This window comes from Schistocerca americana, chromosome 4 (genome assembly GCF_021461395.2).
Source record: "Schistocerca americana isolate TAMUIC-IGC-003095 chromosome 4, iqSchAmer2.1, whole genome shotgun sequence".
Taxonomy (NCBI): domain Eukaryota; kingdom Metazoa; phylum Arthropoda; class Insecta; order Orthoptera; family Acrididae; genus Schistocerca; species Schistocerca americana.
In genome coordinates, this window is record NC_060122.1 from 622968430 (window position 1) to 622993627 (window position 25198).

General features: G+C 43.4%; 1 protein-coding gene across 1 annotated transcript in view; it reads right to left on the reverse strand.

The window, feature by feature from the left end:
* Positions 1-25198, reverse strand: part of LOC124612346 (probable cytochrome P450 301a1, mitochondrial) — a 228441-nt gene that overhangs the window by 71526 nt on the left and 131717 nt on the right. The window contains exon 9 of the mRNA XM_047140499.1: positions 16076-16248. Within this exon, the coding sequence (XP_046996455.1) occupies positions 16076-16248 (173 nt within the window). The remainder of the gene's footprint in view (positions 1-16075; positions 16249-25198) is intronic.

Genomic DNA, 25198 nt, shown 5'->3' on the forward strand with positions numbered 1-25198 from the left:
CCTGGATGGCGTGTACAGGTACAGCTGCCCATGTAGCTTCAACACGATACCACAGTTCATCAAGAGTAGTGACTGGCGTATTGTGACGAGCCAGTTGCTCAGCCACCATTGACCAGACGTTTTCAATTGGTGAGAGATCTGCAGAATGTGCTGGCCAGGGCAGCAGTCGAACATTTTCTGTATCCAGAAACGCCCGTACAGGACCTGCAATATGCGGTTGTGCATTATCCTGCTGAAATGTAGCGTTTCGAATGGATCGAATGAAAGGTAGAGCCACGGGTCGTAACACATCTGAAATGTAGCGTCCACTGTTCAAAGTGCCGTCAGTGTGAACAAGAGGTGACTGAGACATGTAACCAAATGGCAGCCCATACCATCAAGCTGGGTGATACGCCAGTATGGCGATGACGAATACACGCTTCCAATGTGCGTTCAACGCGATGTCACCAAACACGGATGCGATCGTCATGAAGCTGTAAACAGAACCTGGATTCGTCCGAGATAATGACGTTTTGCCATTCGTGCACCCAGGTTCGTCGTTGAGTATACCATCGTAGGCGCTCCTGTCTGTGATACAGCGTCAACGGTAACCGCAGCCATGGTCTCCGAGCAGATAGTCCATGCTGCTTGCAAACGTCGTCTAACTGTTCGTGCAGATGGTTGTTGTCTTTCAAACGTCCCCATCTCTTGACTCAGGGATCGAGACGTGGCTGCACGATCCGTTACATTCATGCGGATAAGATACCTGTCATCTTGACTGCTGGTGATAGGAGGCCGTTGGGATCCAGCACGGCGTTCCGTATTACCCTCCTGAACCCACCGATTCCATATTCTGCTAACAGTCATTAGATCTCGATCAACGCGAGCAACAATGTCGCGATACGATAAAACGCAATCGCGATAGGCTACAATCCGACCTTTATCAAAGTCGGAAACGTGATGGTACGCATTTGTCCTCTTTACACGAGGCATCACAACAACGTTTCACCAGGCAACGCCGGTCAACTGCTGTTTGTGTATGAGAAATCGTTTGGAAACTTTCCTCATGTCAGCACGTTATAGGTGTCGTCACCGATACCAGCCTTGTGTGAATGCTCTGAAAAGCTAATCATTTGCATATCACAGCATCTTCTTCCTGTCGGTTAAATTTCGCGTGTGTAGCACGTCATATTCGTAGTGTAGCAATTTTAATGGCGAGTAGTGTATTTAGGGACATTCAAGCAAAACTAGACATAAAATAAAGAATCCAAGTGTATCTTCAGTGCACTTGCCTGTGCCCGGTGATGAGGGATTGCCTGTTCCTGTCTGTAACTTGAAAACCACGGAACCAGAGATCATGTCAAGTGAGCCAGAAAGTAGTGAACATGTAGAAGAGTAATGCCATCAATATCATGACACTTGGCCTCAGCTCTTTAATCAAAAGGAATAGAACTATTTGGTTCGCGGACTAAAACTTTCGAAACAGCAAGCTGAACTCTTCGGGTCGAGACTGCAACAATAAAATCTTCAAGCTCCAGGGACAAAAATTTGCTGTTTCAATCAAGGGGTGCTTTCTTCGCTCAGCGTTTCGATATGCCGAATTCAGTGTGTGTATGTAGAGCTGTCAATGGTGTGATGATGCAGCTAGGAGCACAACATAATCCACAGGAGTGGCGACTATTTATTGACTCCAGTAAACCCAGCTTGGAAGCAGTACTACTGCATAATTTCCAACGGAACCTTTGGTTTACGCAGTAGACATGAAAGAAACTTATAAAACCATAGCTTTACCGCTAGAGTCAATCAAATATAAGGATCATGAGTGGCAACTTTGCTGCGATTTAAAAGTTGTTGCACTCCTTACAGGTTTACAGCCTGGACTCACGAAATACTGCTGCTATTTGTGCCTTTGTGACAGCCGTGACACCAAGGACGACTATGCAGTCAAAGTATGGCCTATAAGGATGTCATATGTTCCTAGAAACGAAAATGTGAACAATACCCCATGGCTTGAGCCCGATAATATCATTTTGCCTCCCCTTCATATCAAGTTGGGCGTTATCAAGAACATTGTAAAAGCTCTGGATAAAGAAGGCTGGGCCTTTAATCACTAAAATAAAAGTTTCCCGAATTAAGTGAGGCAAAGCTGAAAGAGGGTATAAGAAAAACTGCTGAAAGATACAACCTTTGATAACAAAATCACAGATATTAGGTAACAGGAAAGACAAAAACTATGTTACCATTGTTAATGATCTGTTGGATAACTATCAGAACATAGGGTATAGTATATCGCTTAAAATTCACTTTTTACATTCTTACCTTGATTTCTTCCCGGAAAATTTGGGAGCCGTAAACGATGAGCATGGTGACGCTTTCACGACGACATAGTTACCAAGGTCATTGGAACCTTTCGATAATGGGTGACTACTGCTGGGATCTTGTTAGGGAGAGTGATGAAACGGCAAACAAAAGAAGAGCTCCGTCGTCGAATTTTTCAAAAGCCAAAGACGACTAAAGGTAAAAATATCACGAACTAATTTGGACATTCTATTGGCATCATGGCCATATACGCATGCAAAATATTATTGATTTCAAACGTTCTGAATGCGTATCTTTGTTTGACTTAATTGTGTCTATTTTCGCTATTACCATTTTTTATTCTGCTGTGTGTCTAGGAAATGTGCCGTTATAGACAAAAACTGATTTTACCATTGTATTCAGCACCCCAAAATTAGGTAAATCCACCTATTTACAAACCATATGCAGAAAAAGTTTAAAGTTGTTAACTAGTGGATTCGTAAACCGTGTTCTCATACTATTGACGGCCAGTATCATGGTGCAATATCAGAGCGGGAAAATGTAACACTCGGTAACGCCATTAACATCATAAAATGTTATGAGAAATGTACGGATCCTTCACTGCTCTCGAACGGTATTATTGATCAAGCACAGATAAGTAATATTACACAGTATTTTCGCAAGGCCATAAAACTCTCTCCCCGGGAAGATTCAGAACGTAGTTCAAATAATTTATAATATAATTTTACTTCCTCTGATTTTTCAGTAAATATAGCAGCATAGTAACTAAATTCAAGTGTCTATGTTTTCATTGTTAGCCAATAATTTCCCTAACACCACTGTGTGTTGAATATGTCTTTTTCTTGCACTTGTATGCCGTTATTATACAAAACCGTACTAAAATTTTGGTAATGTGTGTTCAGTGATGTTGTTTGATAATTTTACGTGGCAGTATCTTTGTGTTGTCTGGTAAAATGTGGGCGAGCTGTGGTACCCACCATTTTGGCTCCGACAAGCCACAGTAAAGTAGATTATTTCTCATTGGTACAAAATCTACTCCTAAATAAAGTGGAATTTTAAATCTGATAACTGGACGATGACAGAAACTTAAGTTACGTTTTAAGATTCGTCCTATTGCAAAATTCCCGAAGTCGTAAGTGAGATTACTTATTTTCTGGGTTATCATCGGATAATATGATTTGTTCAGACTTTTTGTTTTATAATTTCATAGCTGAGTACCCGGCGTATTTATTCTAATCTTCTATTAATACATCTCCACCTTCCCCACTCTCTGCTCATTTCCTTTTCCTTCCCTCTTTATCCATGTCCTCCTGCCTCATTCTTCTGTCCATCTGATCCTTCGCCCTTTGTCCATCTTCTCTTCCTCTCTCTCTTTGTACAACTCCTTCTTAACCACCTCGTATCCATTTCCTCCTCTCCATCTCTCCCCCTTCTTCCTATCCATCCATCCTCTTTTCTCTATCTATGCACCTACTTCTCACCTCTCTTTTTCAACCTCCTCCACTTTCCCTTCCCTGTCCATTTTCTCCTCCTCCTCTGTCTTTGCATCTCCTCCACCCCCTAGCTCTGTCCATCTCTTTCTCCTCTTGTCTCTGTCCTCACCTGCTCTTTCGTTTCTCTATCCTTTTGTTCTTCCCTCCTCTATCTATCTGATCCTTACACCTCTATTTCCTCCTCCCTCTCTACCTTCTCCTCCAAGTGAATCTACTCCTCCTCCTCTCTCTCGTTGTCCATCTCTTCTTCTCCCTCTGTCCATTACCTCCTGCCCCTCTCTCTGTCCATATCCTCCTCTTTTGTCATAAAAGTTTTCTGGGTATGGTACCACGTCATAATGTATAGAACTACTGCTGTTGGAGATAAACCAACGTTTTGGTCACGGTTGCAGTGGCCTTTTTTTGGTTCTAGACCCAGAAGAAGGCCGCTGCAACCGTGACCAAAACGTTGGTTTATCTCCAGCACCAGTAGTTTTATACATTATGACACAGTACAATACCCAGAAAAGTTTTATGTCGACTGACTCTGGCCGTGGTAGCCTACATAGTTATATCCTCCTCTTTGCGTTCTCTATCCATCTGCTTCTCTCCTCAGTCTCTCTCTCGATGTCCTCCTGTTCCCTTTCCCTATCCATTTGCTCCTCCCCCTCTCTTTCCAATCCTCCCCCGCCCTGTGTGTTCATCTCCTCTGCCAACTCTGGATCTCTTCCTCCCCCTCTTCTTTTCTTTTTTTATCCATCTGCTCCTCTGCCCCCTCTAAGCTAACCTCAAAAAAATGGTTCAAATGGCTCTGATCACTATGGGACTTAACATCTGAGGTCATCAGTCCCCTAGAACTTAAAGCTACTTAAACCTAACTAACCTAAGGACATCACACACATCTATGCCGAGGCAGGATTGGAACCTGTGACCGTAGCGGTCGCGCGGTTCCAGACTGAAGCGCCTAGAACCGCTCGGCCACAACGACCGGAAAGCTCACCTCCTTGTCTCCTATCTATCTCCTCCTACACTAACATCTCCAGTCCATCTCTCTGTACATCTTCTAATCTCTCCAGTCACTGCTACCTCCTCCTCTTTCCTTTCCTGTCTATCTCCTCCTCTTCCCTCTTTCCTCTTTCTATTTCCTCCTCTCACCCTACATATGTCCTTCCCCCTCGCTGTCTATGAAGCTCCTCCTCCCCCTTCTCTATCCACGATATCACTGCCATCACATTGGAAGTTTCCTGGTTCTTAACCCCAATGTTTTCCTTTCCAGATGTGTACCAAGTCTTGTTAAAAATGATCCACGGATTAAGGAGGTGCCTTTGCCCACGGCTTAGACCGCATATGCAGATGTTGACATATTTCACACATATCTGTATATTCAGTGAATTTCGTCCTGCAATGTTATTTTCACCTAGTTCAATGTTTATAACGTCATGTCTTCTGAACTGTGTGTCAACACTGACATAATTTTGCAGGTATATTCACTGGTATATGTCAATACTGTCTGCAGTCAATACTGTATTCAGAACGTGTCGCGAATGCAATTAGTAGTAAAGGACTAGGTATATCCGCGGGTGGCTCAATATCGGTGCACACGTCGAAGCTGCGGAGTAAATGGAGGAACTGAGGAAGCTGCCAGGCTGGAGAGTCTATGCGGAAAAGTAACCCTAAGTAATGGTAGGTGAATGAAATGTGACAGATAGACTGCAGACATGACAACAGATCAGGACAAACAACCTAGACGACAACGAGGCGCTTTGCAAAGACGTCGCCGCAATGGTGACAACAAGGCCAAGAGCAGTAGAGAGAAAAATCCCAGACATGAGCGAAGAGAGTAACGGGAGACAAGAAAGGCAATTATAAAGCAGTCCTGGTAAGCGAAGATAGATCGGAAAATATCAAGTTCGAACTGACTGGCTTTGCCTTACTTTTTTCTGTATTGTTATTTCAATTCCTCACAAAGGGGGCGGGCTGACAGCGGATAAAACCAGCTTTACAGCCAAAGATTACAGAAACTGCATTTAAAAGATGTTTAAAATATGTAAAAAGATGAAAATTAAATGAAGATGCAGTGATGAGCAGCAGGATACCTGTATTGGTTATTATTGGGTGGGAAACTGGGTGCTGTTACTGGTTATGCGATTAATGTATCGGATCTGGGAAGAGAGGAAGAGTGGGAAGCGGATGAGTTGGTACAAGATGAGTTGTAGAAGCAGTGTGGATGCGGATGGCGAGGCAGAGTGTTTGTCTTTCCGGGATTTCAAGGGACTAGATCCAAGCAACGTTGGCGTAGTTTAGGATGGGGCCGATGAGGGATTTATAGGTGAGGATAATGGTAGAAGGATGTGGACCCCAGATGCGGCCTGTTAGAAGTTTTAGTAGTTTCTGGCCTCATGGAACGCTATGGCCGTCGTACCCAGCGGCGCGCGGCCGCGGCGCCCCCTAACGGCTAATAAGTCCATCTCCTTTGACGGGAGTTCACCCATCGTGGCGCCCGATGCCAGAGAATTAATAAATTAAAACGTCATGCCTGATGTGGCAATTTTACTGCATAAAAAGTGGAAACGTAGCAAGCGATTAAATTTTTTCGTTTCATCATTTTGTGAGGGCTGTCAGAGAGAAAAAGTTTCGTAAAGGTTTGAAATTCTGTGTAAATTTTGTTAAAAGTCGCTCAGTACTAGATGAATCAAGTCTGGCATATCCGTGTTCTGAGCTGTATATACTGGAGTCATTCCAGACTAGGAATGGGTTCTTTCGGATGCCCTGAAGAGAAGACGGTGCAGCCAACTTTGCAGATGGCTGCTTACGTCGGTACCAGTGATACGTGTCGCTTGGACAGGAAGATATTCTCTTTGGTTTCGAGCAGCTATTAGAAGTGGTAAAGGCTGCCAGTCTTGATTAGGAGACAAAATCAGAGCTCACTATTTGCAGCATAGTGAACAGGACAGATTCCGGACCTCTTGTACAGAGTCGAGTGGAGGGTCTGAACGCAGGGTTGTGGTAGCGGGACTCAATACAGTAACTCCCAAATCCTACAAAAATAAACCAAAAATATATCTATTCAAAAAAGCAGATAAAAATTCGCTTGACGCCTTCCTGAGATACAATCTCTACTCCTTTCAAATTAAACAGATGTGTCTTGAATTAAAAGAAATAATATCGACACCAATTTAGAAGTTTATAGCAAATAAATTAGCAAACAACGGATCTGATCCCCCGTGGTACAAAAGAAAGGTCAGAACACTGTAGCAGAAACAACGAAACAAACATGCCAAGTTTAAATGAACGCAGAATCCCCAAGAATCGCGATCTTTTACAGACGGTCGAAATTTAGCGCGGACTTCAATGTGAGATGCTTATAATAGTTTACACAGTGAAGTTCCGTATCGAAACTTCGTGGAAAATCCAAAGAGATTCTGGTCGTACGTGAAGTATGCCACAATAATTGCCTTTTCCGCGTGATAACAATGAAAATACTATCGAGGACAGTGCTGCGAAAGCAGAGTTAATGAACACAGACTTTCGAAATTCCTTTACCAAAAAAGACGACGTAAATATTTCAGAATTCGAATCAAAAACAGCTGCCAACATGAGTAACTTAGAAATAAATATCCTCAGTGAAGCAATTTAATTCAGTTAATAAAAGCAGTTGTTCTGGTTCAGACTGTATACCAATTATGTTCCTTTCAGAGGAGGCATACTGAACAACCGTATACAACCGCTCGCTCGACGGAAGATCCGTATTCAAAGACAAAAGTGCACAAGTCACACCAGTATTCAAGAGAGGTAATAGGAGTTGACCACTAAATTAGAAACCCACATCAATAACACTGATAAGTAGCAGGATTATTGAATATGTATTGTGTTCGAACAGTATGAATTACCTGGAAGCTCCCCCTCTATTGTCACACACTCAACACGGATTTATAAAATAGCGTTCTTGTAAAACGCAACTAGCTCTTTACTCACACGAAGTGTTGAGTGTTACTGACAAGAGATTTCAAATTGTTTCCGTATTTCTAGATTTCCAGAAAGCTTTTGACACCGTACCTCACAAGCGGCTTGTAAGCAAACTGCGTGCTTATGGAATATCGTCTCAAATATGTGACTGGACTCGTGATTTCCTGTCACAGAGGTCACAGTTGGTAGTGGTTGACGGTAAGTCACTGAGTAAAGGAGAAGTGATTCCCGGGGTACTCCAAGATAGTGTTCAGGTCCTCTGCTGTTCCTTATCTATATAAACGATTTGGGAGAAAATCTGAGAAACCCACTTAGGTTGTTTGCAGATGATGCTGCCATTTATCATCTAGTAAAGTCATCAGAAGATCAAAATAAATTAAAAAATTATTTAGATAAGATATCGGCATGTTGCGAAAATTGGCAGTTGATCATAGATAATGAAAAGTTTGAGGTCATCTACATGTGTGCTAAAAGGAAACTTCAGTTACACGATAAATCAGTCAAATTTAAAGGCCGTAAATTCAATTAAATACCTATGAATAATAATTACGAACAACTTAGTTGGAAAGAACATATAGAAAATGCTATGGGGAAGGCGAATCAAAGACCACGTTTCATTGGCAGAACACTTAGAAGATGCAACAGATATTCTAAAGAAAGTATACATTACGCTTCTCCGTTCTCTTCTGGAGTACTGCTGGGCGGTGTAGGATCTTTACTAGGTGGGGTAACGAAGTAAATTGAGAATACTCAAAGAAGAGCAGCATGTTTCGCATTATCGAGAAATAAAGGGAGAGATTGTCACGGACCTGATACAGGGTTCGATGTGGACATCATTAAAACAAAAGCCCTGTGGCGAAATCTTCTCACAAAATTTCATTCACCAACTTTCTCCTCCGAATGCGAAAATATTTTGTTTATGCCGACCTACAGAGGGAAAAACGATAATAACAATAAAATAATGGAAACCAGGGCTCGCACGGGAAGATATAGGTGATCATTTTTCTCTCGCGCTGTTAGAGAGCGGAATAATAGTGAATTGATGGGAAGGTGGCTCAATGAAACGTCTGCCAGGCACTGAAGTGTGATTTGCAAAGTATCCATGTAGATGCATATGTAGAAGTAGACTTCTTTCTCTCCCAGCACGCCCACTCCTTTGACAGATAGGCGGTTCTTAACTACACGGCGATTCTTTGTAGGCAGTAAGTGATATATGTACCAAATTTGATTGAAATCGGTCAAGTGATTAAGAAGGAGATGCGGAACGTACGTACACACATACACACATACAAACATACATACATACACATACACATTCTGGGTGGTTATAATTACAGTTCAGCTACTCACGGAGGTCCAATGTGGGCTATAATTATCGTATGGCAGCGAAACTTGGTAAACGTGCTAATCTCAAAATGTGGAACCGATATAAGCTGGAAAAACATTAGTTCCAACTGTGGCCGCAAGGTGCAAATTTGGCTCTGTAAACTGTTTGGACATCCACGCTGTTGTGTAACATGCCATAATGTGAGTGACCAGTATGGCTATCAAGAAGGGAGACCGTGCGCTGTTAGCGAAAGTGTTTTACGTGAACGGCAGCAGTTACAGTGCTTCACTGAGAGACTATCGCCGACTGAAAGGTCTAAGGAGAAGCCCGATGTCACATAATGACTTAAAGAAGATGACAATGGAATTCGGAAACATGGGTGAGCGTGGTGTGGCACCTGGAAGAGGAAAGCGTCCTATCTCAGAGAGGCGAGGTTGCTGTTCCTTTTACTGACCACTCAACACGTTCCCTGTGTAGCGCAAATGCTAGTGCAGTGTCACGAGAACTTTCCAGACCATGATAAACAGTATGGAAAGTTTCGCGGTGTATTTTATAGTGGTACCAATACAAGATGCAGACGGTGAAGCAGCTGAAACCTCATGATCAGCAACAACTTTCTGAATTTGCTCTTCGGTCTCTGGCACGGATCGAAGTTGATGACATGTGGGCGAGCAACATTCTACGGAGTGAAGAGGCACATTTTACGCTACAGGGTGCAGTGAAGACACATAACTACCCAATTTGGGGTACTACTAAACAGCGCGTTGTGCACAAAGAGCCTTTTCACTCCCTGTATGTCACTTTGTGGTGTATATTCAAAGGACTCTTATTCTCGATCTGTTCTTTTTCGAAGGGAATACGCTCGGAGGGGCTGTCAGGTGCACCGTGACATCTGCAGGTTACCGACACCTCCTTGTACCGCATGTGATTCCTGTTTTCTAAGATCACAGCCGTATGCTAAACGCTGTTTTCATGCACGTTGGGCAACACCTCATGTCACTCGCAAATGAAAGATCTGCTTCATGTAACCTTCCACGAGCGTGTTATCTCCAGAGGCTTCCAGATCCTTGGCCTCCAACGTTACCTATTTGCATCCATGTGACTTTTGGCCCTGGAAATATCTAAAAGAAGGCGTTTACCAGGGAGACGTTGGGTCTGTACATGATCTGAAGGTCAGTATACAAGTACATGTTGCGCAGATTCCATCGGGACTGCTGGGAGTCGTTATTGATCACGTCGTTTCACGTATGCAGTATCTTGTCTATGTCTCCGGTGCTCACATCGAACACATTGTGTAAGCGGAGGTTAATAATAAAATCAGCATTATGCCTTTCGCACTTGCTTGACCTTTTCTGTCCATGTACAGTTACTAATACATTACATACGGAAACATTTACACACATCTTTCTTGCATTCACGGCGCCAGAATTGCACCGGGCGGCCAAAACTGGAACTATTTTTTTCCGCCGTAAATCGGTTTCACATTAACGCGCTAGAATATCTACCGACTTTCCTTGCTATACGACAATTAGTACAGACGGTGGACAAATATGAGCAGCTGCCTCTATTTATAACGACCCACCACACACAAGGACATACTGAAAATTAATGAGTCCGAATTTTTCATTCGAAAATTCTTAAGGTTTTGTAAATAAAACAAACATTATAAACATTCTACGTCTATATTCTTCATGCCTGCATATTTGCAGCCTTCTGCCGCTAGCAGGTTCTTAATTGTAGCGTGTAACATGGCGACGTGTTATGTAGCTATGTCGGTGCGTAAGAAACAGCTTGCTGTAATCAAGCTTCGAATTCCAAGCGTTCCTCCTGACGTGCAGCACCGTGTTTTGCAGCCTGACAGAGCCAGACCACACATGAGCGCTAGCTACTACATCTGCAACAATGCGATGCCTTCGGTTAACTGTCATCGATCATCCTCTAAACAGTCCCGGCATGGCCACATCCGATTATCGTCTGTTTGCATAACTTAAAGCACACCTTCTAGGATTTCGCTTTGACAGTGATGAAGCAGTACAAGTAGAAGTGAGGTTGTGGCTTCGTCAACAAAGTCAAATATTATTCAGGGGCGGTATCAAAGAACTGGTTTCTTGACGGGAAAAATGTGCACGCCCCCGGGTTGACTGTGTTAAGAAATAAATGTGGAGAAATTAAGCATGAAGATGTCGAATGTTAATAATGATTTTATTTGAAAAAGCTTCAAAAGTTTTCATATTAAAAATTCGGCGGAGTCACTTTTGAGTACACCCTCGTGCATTTCTATCACATGTACGGATTCAAGGGCTTTTCGTAATTTATATATAGAGGGGTTTTGTTTACTAATTGGGAATGAGACTTTCACAGTTAGTATGGTATCGGAACGAATTCTTTCCGGATCCAATGTGACTAAATGTAACGTAATCGTAGTTCTGCTTTAAACATCTAGGCTAATTCAAGGTCAAAATTCAGCAGTTTAATATCTTAACAATCGGTTTCGTTACAACTTCCAAGAAACTGCAGTTAGAAGAAAAACACCATGCTAAAAATTTAGTCCGCAATTTTAAAAATACCTGTGTCACGTAACTGATGTTAAAAATGTAAGAGTAACAAACGCCCACAACTTTGACATCACAATTTACACTATATGCGAAAAAAACCAAGTGTGCTCTCTTCATTACCAGTGTTCAGCTTAGAATTACGATTGTGAATACAAGTTGCGTATAATTACTATACTAAAGTGTGTTTCCTTCAGCCGTTTTTGGCTATGATGCGGAGCTCAGTCTTTGTTAGTTTTTTCTTGGTAGAAGGAGGGATTTACTCCGTGTGGCTTGCCTTCCTCAACTTCCTGTGGTTTGTCGTCTCTGCCAGTGGACTCCAATGTATGATTTGTTGTCGACAACAGGTCCACACAGTGTGTGAATGAGAGTCTACTTCGGTGGAATGCTTTCTACATCTCGTCAGACCGGAAGACTATGCAGGTTGGCAAGCAGCTACATCTATCTCCCACAAGCTACTTTACGATGAGTGGTGGATGGTACTTTGTGCACCAGTGTTAGTTCCCTCTTTTCCTAATTCAGCCGCGTGTGGTTCGCGGGAAGAACGATTCCTGATAAGCCTCCGTGAGCGCTCGAATCTCTCCGAATTTATCTTCATGGTCTTTTCACAGGATACACGTAGAAGGAAGCAATATATTGGTTTACTCTTCTAGGACCGTCCCGTTCTCGGAATTTAAACAATAGACAATACCGTGGCGCAGAACGCCTGTCTTGGAGTGTCACCCATTATAGTTTTCGCACTTACAAAATGAACCCGGAACGAAACATGTTGCACTTCTTTGGATCTTCTTTATTTTTGGTACGGATCCCATGCTGACTACGAACAGTATTTAGGTATTGGTCGAACGAGTGTTTTGTAAGCTACTTCTTATTTGGATATACTACAATTCCTGAGGATTCTTCCAAAGGAGCAGTGTGGAATCTACCTTAATGCGACTAATTTTATGTGTTTATCCTATTTGAAATGGCTCTGTGCAGATACTCTTACATTGTTCTATCGTGTATTCATTCAACAAAGGCACTTCCTATGTCTTCACAAAAGGTAAATTTATGTTGAGGATCAATTACCACTCCCTGCCCCAAGCATTGGTCCACTGCACGTCTTCCAGCATTCAGCTACAGTTTTCTAGCGTTGCCACGTCTGTCTACACAACACTATTACCCGCGAAAAATCTTTTGAAACTTGCGACGCTATCGGCTAGATCATACACAGGGTGAGTCACCTAACGTTACCGCTGGATATATTTCGTAAACCACATCAAATACTGACGAATCGATTCCACAGACCGAACGTGAGGAGAGGGGCTACTGCAACTGGTTAATACAAGACAAAAAAAAAAAAAAAAAAATGCACGGAAGTATATTTTTTAACACAAACCTACGTTTTTTTAAATCGAACCCCTTTAGTTTTGTTAGCACATCTGAAAATAAAACAAATACGTAATCAGTGCCGTTTATTGCATTGTAAAATGTTAATTACATCCGGAGATATTGTAACCTAAAGTTGACGCTTGAGTACCACTCCTCCGCTGTTCGATCGTGTGTATCGGAGAGCACCGAATTACGTAGGGATCCAAATGGAACGGTGATGGACCTTAGGTACAGAAGAGACAATTGCAATCTCTGGCGTAATGAATGCCGTACACGCCGCAGTACATCTGGTGTAATGTCGCCGCAGGCTGTTTATATGTTCAGATGTGCTAACAAAACTAACGGGGTTCCATTTAACAAACCGTAGATTTGTGTTAAAAAACATACTTCCATGCATTTTTTTATGATTTGTATTAACCAGTTACACTAGCCCCTCTCCTCACGTTCGGTCTGTGGAATCGATTCGTACGTATTTGATGAGGTTTACGAAATATATCCAGCGGTAATGTAAGGTGACTCACCCTGTATACAGAGGGCTCCAAAGAATGTATCCACTGTTTAAAAGTCCATAACTTGCAAACTAATCGACGGAGTTGTCTCATTTTTGGTGAAGTGTAGCTTAAAGGCCAACTTAAAGATATCACTGTAGGTGTTCGAAATGGTCACCAATAACATCCACACACAAACGATACCGCCGAACTGCAGCACGAACTACTGACTGCAACGTGTTCAGTTGGATGTTCGCACATGAATGTACGATGTATTCTCGACGTTCATCTAATGTGCCTGGCTTTTGTAGATAAACGACGTCCTTTAGTGTTCCCCACATGTAAAAGTCCAGAGGAGTTAGGTCTGGGGAACGTGGTGGATACTCCACAGCACCTCTACGACCTATCCATCTTCCTGGTAGATTTTCGTCGAGATACGCCCTAACACGATTTTGGTAGTGGACTGGGGTACCATCTTGTTGAAAGTAAACTCTTCCGTCTCCATAAAAGTCTCGGATGGCAGGTGAAATGGATGTCTGAAGCTTCTGATGGTACACCTCACCGGTAACTGTGCCGTCAAAGAAGAAAGGTCCAATGAAGCCACGGTAAAACAACCCACACTACACATTTACTCTTGGCAAGTTCACGGCTATGTCTACGTGGACTTTCGGATTTTCCGCTGCCAAGTAGATGCAATTGTGGCGATTTACTGTACCACTGAGTTTGATCTATGCCTCATCAGACCATACAATCATCTCTGCAAACTCTTCATCGTTGCGCACCATGTTAATAAACCACTCGCAGTAGTCCATTCTACGATCTGGGTCGTCCTCGTTCATTGCGTGTAGAAATCGTGGGATGTATCACTTCCACTTTGCTGTCTTCAAAATTCGCCGAACACTTTAGCAACTGACTCCAGTATCACGGGCACACTGTCTCACAGACTTCTTGTGGTGAGCGAGTGAATTATTGTAACACACGACGGGAGTTAGGTGGACTGGAATCGTTAAATGTGTCGGTGGCTTTATTTGATACTCATTTCGCCATTGCCGTTGAACCTCATTAATGTTTTCGTACTTAAAATTCCGCTTTAAAACTGACTTCCTTTCATCGAAGGTAAGGCTTGCGCCAGCCATGTTTACTCGAGTGACCAGGTGCAACTAAGAACAAATCGCTGACTATCTGGCGACTGTCATCTGACAAAACAAAACAGCCGAATACAACGCTTGTCTGGCGATTGCCGGAACTACAAACTATTACACTACCAAAGATGAGACAACTCCGTCAATTAGTTTGCCAGTTATGGACTTTTAAACCGTGGGTACATTTTTTTGGACCCCTCTGTATACAGGGTGTTACAAAAAGGTACGGCCAAACTTTCAGGAAACATTCCTCACACACAAATAAAGAAAAGATGTTATGTGGACATGTGTCCGGAAACGCTTAATTTCCATGTTATAGCTCATTTTAGTTTCGTTCTTCCACTACGCTCAATGGAGCACGTTATCATCATTTCATACGGGATACTCTACCTGTGCTGCTAGAACATGTGCCTTTACAAGTACGACACAACATGTGGTTCATGCACGATGGAGCTCCTGCACATTTCAGCCCAAGTGTTCGTACGATTCTCAACAACAGATTCGGTGACCGATGGATTGGAAGAGGCGGACCAATCCCATGGCCTCCACGCTCTCTTGATCTCAACCCTCTTGATTTTCATTTATGGGGGAATTTGAAAGCTCTTGTCTACTCAACCCCGGTACCAAATGTAGAGACTCTTCGTGCTCGTATTAAGGACGGCTGTGATACAATACGCCATTCTCCAGGGCTGCATCAGCGCATCAGGGATTCCATGCGACGGAGGTTGGATGCATGTACCCTCGCAAACGGAGGACAGTTTGAACATTTCCTGTAACAAAGTGTTTGAAGTCACGCTGGTACGTTCTGTTGCTGTGTGTTTCCATTCCATAATTATTGTGATTTGAAGAGAAGTAATAAAATGAGCTCTAACATGGAAAGCAAGCGTTTCCGGACACATGTCCACATAACGTATTTTCTTTCTTTGTGTGTGAGGAATGTTTCCTGAAAGTTTGGCCGTACCTTTTTGTAACACCCTGTATATAGTATGAAAGGTTATGGTCCTATAAAAATCCCTTGGGACAAACTCAAAGTTGCTTTCACATCTAATTTCTAGAATTCCTGATCATTTTCGAGGCCGTTTTTTTGTGGTACTTTATGATCCAAAAGTTAGGTGAGAAATTTTGAATTTGACACTCGTAACACAACAGAGCTGTCACGCTAACCGTGCAGCTACACAATAGTCGAATGCCTCGTAATAAAATCATTTGAAGAGTTCCAGCTTAATAGTCCACTTGCCAAAGTTTCGTTTGTCTCGTTATAATAACTGTAATCTAGGAAATGTGAGCCGGATAAAATTATTGATGTAAACAGTAGTTCTGTATTCAGGCTGACTGTGTAGCGATGGTGATGCCACTTGACATGTTCACTTGAAGATACTGCGCCAGATTGCATCTTTCCAGTGACAGTGTTAGCCGTACACAGCTTTTTGTGGTGAGGACACTAATGCTGGGCACGCACCTCATGGCCTCCCTGAAGCACGCCCTGAGGTAGCGGCACTCCTCCAGCTTGCTGGCCGTCAGCGGCTGACTCTGCGACTCTGGCAGCTGGGCGTACACCTCCTCAAACAGGCGCTGCTGCGCCTCCGGGTTCTTGGACAGGTAGTACAGGCAGGCCGCCGCCGCGTTGGAAGTCTGGAAGAGTATCAAGACGTGAGAACTCCAGACCAAACACTAGCAGAGGAAATTACTGCTCGCTAAAGCATTCTGAGACTAATTAATTTAGAGAGACCCCCTTCAGTTGCAGGAGTACTAATGATTTATTCCATCCACGACTGCTTTCAGATTGCTGAAATCCCATCTTCAGGTGTACTAAACTGTGGCATAAAAAGAAAAAGAGAGAAGAAATGTAATACAACGTATCTAAAGAAGCAGAAGAGGAGACTAATGAAACAAGTCGACTCTCTTGTAGTACTTGTTCATGCACAATATGCGATTGGGTTGATCATTGCAAGGACTCCAAATGACTGCATCGTAGGCGGGATTAGGAAAAAAAGAGGAGAGGGGCTAATCATCGAACGGACATAAAAATGTGACGTGCGCACGGGTAAGGCGAAAGAAAAAGAAACCAAAACCCAACACTGTGCTCACCGTATCCGTCGTCGGGCAGCTTCACGGTACGAACGCCAGCCACGATTGAGTGGAAGGCCACACCAGAGGTATGGATGCGCTGTCCGGCGCAGACACCAACGATGTACAAGCAAGAAAACTTAACGTCGTTATTAGCTAAGATTAGGTAAATCTGAGCTGATTCGTCCAAGTGCTTACAATACTTCATTTAAAAGGATAATAGAATAGTCCAGCAGTGGCAGATCATCAAGCTAGATAGCTGTGACACGTACACTATTGGCCATTAAAATTGCTACACCACGAAGATGACGTGCTACAGACGCGAAATTTAACCGACAGGAAGAAGATGCTGTGATATGCAAATGATTAGCTTTTCAGAGCATTCACAAAACGTTGGCGCCGGTGGCGACACCTACAACGTGCTGACATGAGGAAAGTTTCCAACCAATTTCTCATACACAAACAGCAGTTGACCGGCGTTGCCTGGTGAAACGTTGTTGTGATGCCTCGTGTAAGGAGGATTGTAGCCTATCGCGATTGCGATTGATCGTATCGTGACATTGCTGCTCGCGTTAGTCGAGATCCAATGACTGTTAGCTGAATATGGAGTCGGTGGGTTCAGGAGGGTAATACGGAACGCCGTGCTGGATCCCAACGGCGTCATATCACTAGCAGTCGAGATGACAGGCATCTTATCCGCATGGCTGTAACGGATCGTGCATCGACGTCTCGATCCCTGAGTCAACAGATGGGGACGTTTGCAAGGCAAAAACCATCTGCGTGAACAGTTCGACGACGTTTGCAGCAGCATGGACTATCAGCTCGGAGACCATGGCTATGGTTACCCTTGACGCTGCATCACAGACAGGAGAGCCTGCGATAGTGTACTCAACGACAAACCTGTGTGCACGAATTGCAAAACGTCATTTTTTCGGATGAATCCAGGTTCTGTTTACAGCCTCATGATGGTCGCATCCGTGTTTGGCGACATCGCACATTGGAGCGCACATTGGAAGCGTGTATTCGTCATCGCCATACTGGCGTATCATCCGGCGTGATGGTATGGAGTGCCATTGGTTACATGTCAGACCTCTTGTTCGCACTGACGGGACTTTGAACAGTGGACGTCACATTTCAGATGTGTTACGACCCATGACACTACCCTTCATTCGATCTCTGCGAAACCCTACATTTCAGCAGGATAATGCACGACCGAATGTTGCAGGGCTTTCTGGATACAGAAAATGTTCGATTGCTGCCCTGGCCAGCACATTCTCCAGATCTCTCACCAATTGAAAACGCCTGGTCAATGGTGGTCGAGCAACTGGCTCGTCCCAATATGCCAGTCACTACTCTTGATGAACTGTGGTATCGTGTTGAAGCTGCATGGGCAGCTGTACCTGTACACGCCATCCAAGCTCCGTTTGACTCAATGCCCAGGCGTATCAAGGCCGTTATTACGGCCAGAGGTGGTTGTTCTGGGCACTGGTTTGTCAGGATCTATGCACTCAAATTGCGTGACAATGTAATCACATGTCAGTTCTAGTATAATATATATGTCCAATGAATACCCGTTTATCACCTGCATTTCTTCTTGGTGTAGCAATTTTCATGGCCTGTAGTGTAATTACATGTGACAAGGCAATGGTACATTGGCAAAATGAATGAGCAAAGTAACAGTAAAAACAGTGGTGAAAAATAATGGTAACATAGACCATGCTATGTAAATCGTCATGTGAATGATACATTATGCGCTCAGGTGACTTAAAATAGAATAAAAGAACATTAAAGATCTAAAAAGTGATTACAGCTACGTGAACAGCTAATTGACAAAACAAGTTGAAAACGCTGAACGCCCTACATTGTACAAATTCTGATAGTAATTTTTAAGACTGTTTCTCCTGTTTCCTATGCTTTGTTTATTCATTGTGCCCATGGACCACTGCCTTGTTGCCAGAAACGTAATGTATTGTTACAGGTCTGAGGATTATTTACCCTAACGGCCTGCCACAGCTAGCTTATATTCTATTGTTCTTTCAAATACAGTATTGTAAGCGTTTGTACCAGTGAGTCCCGATTTTCCACATCTTCGCTAATAGCGATGTCCGTTTACTTGCCTGTACACCACTGGCACTGAGACGCACCGCACATCCAGACTTGCGTGTTGTCACCCCATTCAGTCATGGTTGGCATTCACACACTGCGGCTGCCCAACGGTGGGCGATGTTAAGTACAGTGTTTTTTGTTTCTTCTCCTTTGTCCCACCCGCCCGGACGGTCCATGTTTAGTTAAGTATGATTATTAGGCCCTCTCCTCTATTTTTCCAGCTCCGATCACGCTACAGTGATTTGGAGGACTTGCACTGAGCGGCCTGACCTCATACTACACACGACGAAATACAAAACGTGGACCGCCTTGTTCCATTGCCTCATCCTCTGGTTTTTCACTCCTCTCCTTCGTATATTAAACTTTTATACACCTGATGGTGAGATTTTAATATCCCGAAACCCGTTGAATAAATCTTTAGTACAACTGGAACATAATTAATCATACCTCTCGGTAGCGGATGTCCCACATATCAAATCTAATTCATGCTGCGACTGTTAGCTTCTATCACTGTTCACATAATGCAGGCAATCAAAGTCGCAGCACCGCAGTGCTGCGACAAAACGACAGTGCGACCTAGTCTGTAGCGCCACAGACTGTAAGAACGGCGAACTTCTACATCTATACCTACATCAACATCTAAATCTACACGTCTGCTCTGTGTTTGAAATGCTGCTCATATTACCAATCACTATTTCTCGATTGTTACACTCTTGAATAGTATGTGGTGCAAATTAACACTTAAATCTATCTGTTTTAGGTCTAATTTCTCTAATTTTAGGCAAGTTGCAATCAACAAAGTATCATCACATTCGGAGGAGAAAGTTGCTGATTGTAACTTCGTGAAAAAATCTTGCAGCAATGAAAAACCTTTTTGTATTAATGACTAGCTCCACAGGACAACCACGCGTTGGCCTGACCTGCTGAGGGATTAAGTTTTATTAACCCCCATCACCTCCCCAAGAACCATGGACCTTCCCGTTGGTGGAGGCTTGCGTGCCTCAGCGATATAGATAGCCGTACCGTAGGTGCCACCACAACGGAGGGGTATCTGTTGAGAGGCCTGACAAACGTGTGGTTCCTGAAGAGGGGCAGCAGCCTTTTCAGTAGTTTCAGGGCAACAGTCTGGATGATTGACTGACCTGGCCTTGTAACACTAACAAACGGCCTTGGTGTGCTGGTACTGCGAACGGCTAAAAGCAAGGGGAAACTTCAGCCGTAATTTTTCCCGAGGGCATGCAGCTTTACTGTATGGTTAAATAATGATGGCATCCTCTTGGGTAAAATATTCCGGAGGTAAAATAGTCCCCCATTCGGATCTCCGGTTGGGGACTACCCAAGAGGACCTCGTTATCAGGAAAAAGAAAGCTGGCGTTCTACGGATCGGAGCGTGGAATGTCAGATCCCTTAATCGGGCAGGTAGGTTAGAAAATTTAAAAAGGGAAATGGGTAGGTTAAAGTTAGATATAGTGGGAATTAGTGAAGTTCGGTGTCAGGAGGAACAAGACATTTGGTCAGGCGAATACAGAGTTATAAATACAAAATCAAATAGGGGTAATACAGGAATCGGTTTAATAATGAATAAAAAAATTGGAGGGCGGGTAAGCTACTGCAAACAGCATAGTGAACGTCTTATTGTGGCCAAGATAGACACTAAGCCCACACCTACTACAGTAGCACAAGTTGATATGCCAACCAGCTCTGCAGATGACGAAGAAATTGAAGAAATGTATCATGAAATAAAAGAAATTATTCAGATAGTGAAGGGAAACGAAAATTTAATAGTCATGGGTGACTGGAATTCGGTAGTAGGAAAACGGAGAGACGGAAATGTAGTAGGTGAATATGGACTGGGGCTAAGAAATGAAAGAGGAAGCCACCTGGTAGAATTTTGCACAGAGCACAACTTAATCATAGCTAACACTTGGTTCAAGAATCATAAAAGAAGATTGTATACGTGGAACAAGCCTGGAGATACTGACAGGTTTCAGATAGATTATATAATGGTAAGACAGAGATTTAGGAACCAGGTTTTAAATAATAAGACATTTCCAGGGGCAGATGTGGAATCTGACCACAATCTGTTGGTTATGAACTGTAGATTAAAACTGAAGAAACTGCAAAAAGGTGGGAATTTAAGGAGATGGGACATGGATAAACTGACTAAACCAGAGGTTGCACAGAGTTTCAGGGAGAGCATGCGGGAACAATTGACAGGAATGGGGGAAAGAAATACAGTAGAAGAAGAATTGGTAGCTTTGAGAGACGAAGTAGTGAAGGCAGCAGAGGATCAAGTAGGTAAAAAGACAACGGCTAGTAGAAGTCCTTGGGTAACGGAAGAAATATTGAATTTAATTAATGAAAGGAGGAAATATAAAAATGCAGTAAAAGAAACAGGCAAAAAGGAATACAAACGTCTCAAAAATGAGATCGTCAGGATGAGCAAAATGGCTAAACAGGGATGGCTATAGGACAAATGTAAGGATGTAGAGGCTTATATCACTAGGGGTAAGATAGATAGTGCCTACAGGAAAATTAGAGACCTTTGGAGAAAAGAGAACCACTTGGATGAATATCAAGAGCTCAGATGGAAACCCAGTTCTAAGCAAAGAAGGGAAAGCAGAAAGGTGGAAGGAGTATACAGAAGGTCTATACAAGGGTGATGTACTTGAGGACAATATTATGGAAATGGAAGAGGATGTAGATGAATATGAAATGGGAGATATGATACTGCGTGAAGAGTTTGATAGAGCAGTGAAACACCTAAGTCGGAACAAGGCCCCGGGAGTAGACAACATTCCATTAGATCCACTGACAGCCTTGGGAGAGCCAGTCATGACAAAACTCTGCCATCTGATGAGCAAGATGTATGAGAGAGGCGAAATACCCGCAGACTTCAAGAAGAACATAATAATTCCAATCCCAAAGAAAGCAGGTGCTGACAGATGTGAAAATTACTGAACAATCAGTTTAATAAGTCACGGGTGCAAAATACTAACGCGAATTCTTTACAGACGAATGGAAAAACTGGTAGAAGCCGACCTCGGGGGAGATAAGTTTGGATTCCGTAGAAATATTGGAACACGTGAGGCAAAATTGACCCTACGGCTAGATTAGGTGCTAGATTAAGGAAAGACAAACCTACGTTTCAAGCATTTGTAGACTTAGAGAAAGCTTTTGACAATGTAAACTGGAACACTCTCTTTCAAATTCTGAGGGTGGCAGGGGTAAAACACAGGGAGCAAAATGCTATTTACAAATTATACAGAAACCAGATGGCAGTTATAAGAGTCGATGGACATGAAAGGGAAGCAGTGGTTGGGAAGGAGCAAAGGACAGGTTCGTCTTTTCAGCGTCAGCATCAGAATGACTGGCGCCTCAAATTGCATATCGTCTCTGAGACAGTTTCTCCCTTTCAAATAATTTCCGGGAATTCAGCCAGGTAACGCTTTCAGCGATCGCTGAAATTTCGGCGGGAGAACACCCCGCCATTTTAAAGGCAGATTGGCTTGAAAATGGCGGGGTGTTCTCCCGCCGAAATATCGGCGGTCGCTGAAAGTGTTAGCTGGCTGAATTCCCGGAAGTTATTTGAAAGTTGTATACGCCAGGAGAAACTCAGGTCTCACAGTTTCTAGCTTATTCCGCGATAATATGAAACGAGCCACTCTCTTTCTGAACTTCTGCAATGCTTTCTGTCAATTCTACCTCGTATGGCAATACCAGTATCCCGTACTAGTAATACCAGTATCCCTTACCACGCAGCAGTACTCCAAAAGAAGCAGAGAAGCGTAGTGTTAGCGATATACCATGCGGTAACAGAAGTCATGGGATACCTCCTAACATCGTGTCGGACCTTCTTTTGCCCAGTGGAGTGCAGCAGCTCGGCGTGTCACGGACTGGACAACTCCTTGAAGTGACCTCCAGAACTACTGAGGCATCCTGCCTCTATAGGTGTCCATAATTGCGAATATGTTGCTGGTGCAGGATTTTAAGCAGGAACTGACCTTCCGATTACGCCCCATAAATGTTCAGTGGGCTTCATGTAGGGCGATCTCGGTGGCCAAGTAATTTGCTTGAATTGTCCAAAATGTTCTTCAAACCAGTCGCGAAAAATTGTGGCCCGGTGACATGGTACAGTCTCGTCCAAAAAGTTCCATCGTTGAACGGGTCTCCAAGTAGCCGAACATAACCATTATCGGTCAATGATGGGTCCAGTTTGACTAGAGGGTCCAGTATATTCCATGTGAACACAGCCCACACCATTGTGGAGCCACCACCAGCTTGCACAGTTCTTTGTTGAGAACTTGGTTCCATGGCTTCGTGCTTTCTGCACCACACTTGAATCCTACCTTAAGCTCTTAGCAACTGATATTGGGACTCATGTGACCAGGCTACGGTTTTCTAGTAGTCTAGCGTCCAACCAATATGGTCACGAGTAAAAAAGAGGCGCTGCAGTTGTTGTGCTGTTAGCAAAGGCACTCGTGTCGGTCGTCTAACGCCATAGTCCATTAACGTCCTAAGGGATACGTTCGTCGTACGTCCCACATTGATTTCTGCGGCTATTTCACGCACCGTCGCTTGTCTGTTAGGACTCACAACTCTACGCAAACGCCGCTGATCTCCATCATTAAGTGAAGGCTGTCGGCCACTGTGTTGTCAGTGGTGTGAGAAAATGTTTCAAATTGGTATTCAAGGCACTGCAAATCTCGGAATATTGAATTCTCTACGGATTTCAGAAGTGGAATGTCTCATGTGTCTAGCTACACCTACCATTCCGCATTCAGAGTCTGGTAATTCCCGTCGTGCGCCCATAATCATGTCAGAAACCTTTCGATATGAACCACTTGAGTACAAATAACAGCTCTACCAATGCACTGCATTTTTATACGTTGTGTATGGGATACTACTGTCGTATGTGTATATGCATGTCGCTGTCGCACGACTTATGTCACCGCAGCGTATGTTTCAAAATCGTAGTGGCACTGCTATGGTTTCACTTGATGATGCAGCGAAGACAGGCACATCGAAAGTGGTCTACTAAATGACAACACTGGGCACAGGAGTCTCTCTTTCAGGCGAATTGCGATTTGGCGTCCAGCATCACGATGAACGTATTCGCGCGTAGAGCAGCCGAGGAGAGCGTACATTTTCTGAGAGCATTATTTATTATTCTATTAGCTCAGCGCGTGACGTCATCGTGTAGACTGCCACAGAGCACGCAACACTGTGTAATCGGTGCAGCAGACTATTACATTCTCAACCTGGTAACGCCCGTGTCTATGGTCTATTTAGTGTCATGCGTGACATTGTTTTAAACAAGGTAATGCAACACGAAATTATTTCCATCCTCTCCCAGTCCATCTCAGTACAGTACGTGTTCATCGGATATCAAGGTCAGCAGGTACTTGAGATCTCTCAAACACTTAACACCCGTGTCTTAACGCCCGTGTCTATGGTCTATTTAGTGTCATGCGTGACATTGTTTTAAACAAGGTAATGCAACACGAAATTATTTCCATCCTCTCCCAGTCCATCTCAGTACAGTACGTGTTCATCGGATATCAAGGTCAGCAGGTACTTGAGATCTCTCAAACACTTAACACATTAGGCGTTGGGTTTCCGGTGGAATGGTACTCAACCTTTTGTGAGCCGCGAGGATACAGGGAAGTCCACGCGACGTCTGTCTTCTGCCTTATTTGATAGAGTCTTACGGAGCAGTTTTAAGTTTTGAATATATAAGAAACCATCAGCCTCGATTGCGGTAATGAAACCAACCTTTACCTAGGTTGCAGTCCAAGTAATTGAGCCTTCTTCAGAAGATGTCTACGAGGGCATGGTCTAGAAATAAAACTAAAACAGCCTGAATAGGCCTATTCAGGCTGTTTTAGTTTTATTTCTAGACCATTACCTCGTCGACATGTTATAGAATCAGGTTTATCTTCTGAAGAAGGCTGAATTACTTGGGCTTAAACCTAGGTAAAGGTTCGTTTCATTACCACAATCGAGGCTAATAATTTCTTATACATTAGATTATCACAATTGCTGTCTGGGCTGCAATGTTGAAAATATTTAAATTTTGACTCAAATACAGGATCGTCTATGTCATCGCTATCGACTCCAATTTCTTCTCCTAACACATCAGACAAGTCCTCCCAATCATAGAGACCTTCGCCGTTTTCTTCCCACTCTCTGCTCTTGTTTCTTCTTTTAACCGTAGAATCCCCCTTGCGCATTACATGTTACCACCCTTGCTTCTAATTTCACCAACGGCTGTTTGGCTTTTTTATATGCTGAGTCACTCCCACGTAATGACCATTCCTTTTTCAATTTCTTCACACCTTTGCCGGCCGTTGTGGCCGAGCGGTTCTACGCGCTTCAGTCTGGAACCGCGCGACTGCTACGGTCGCAG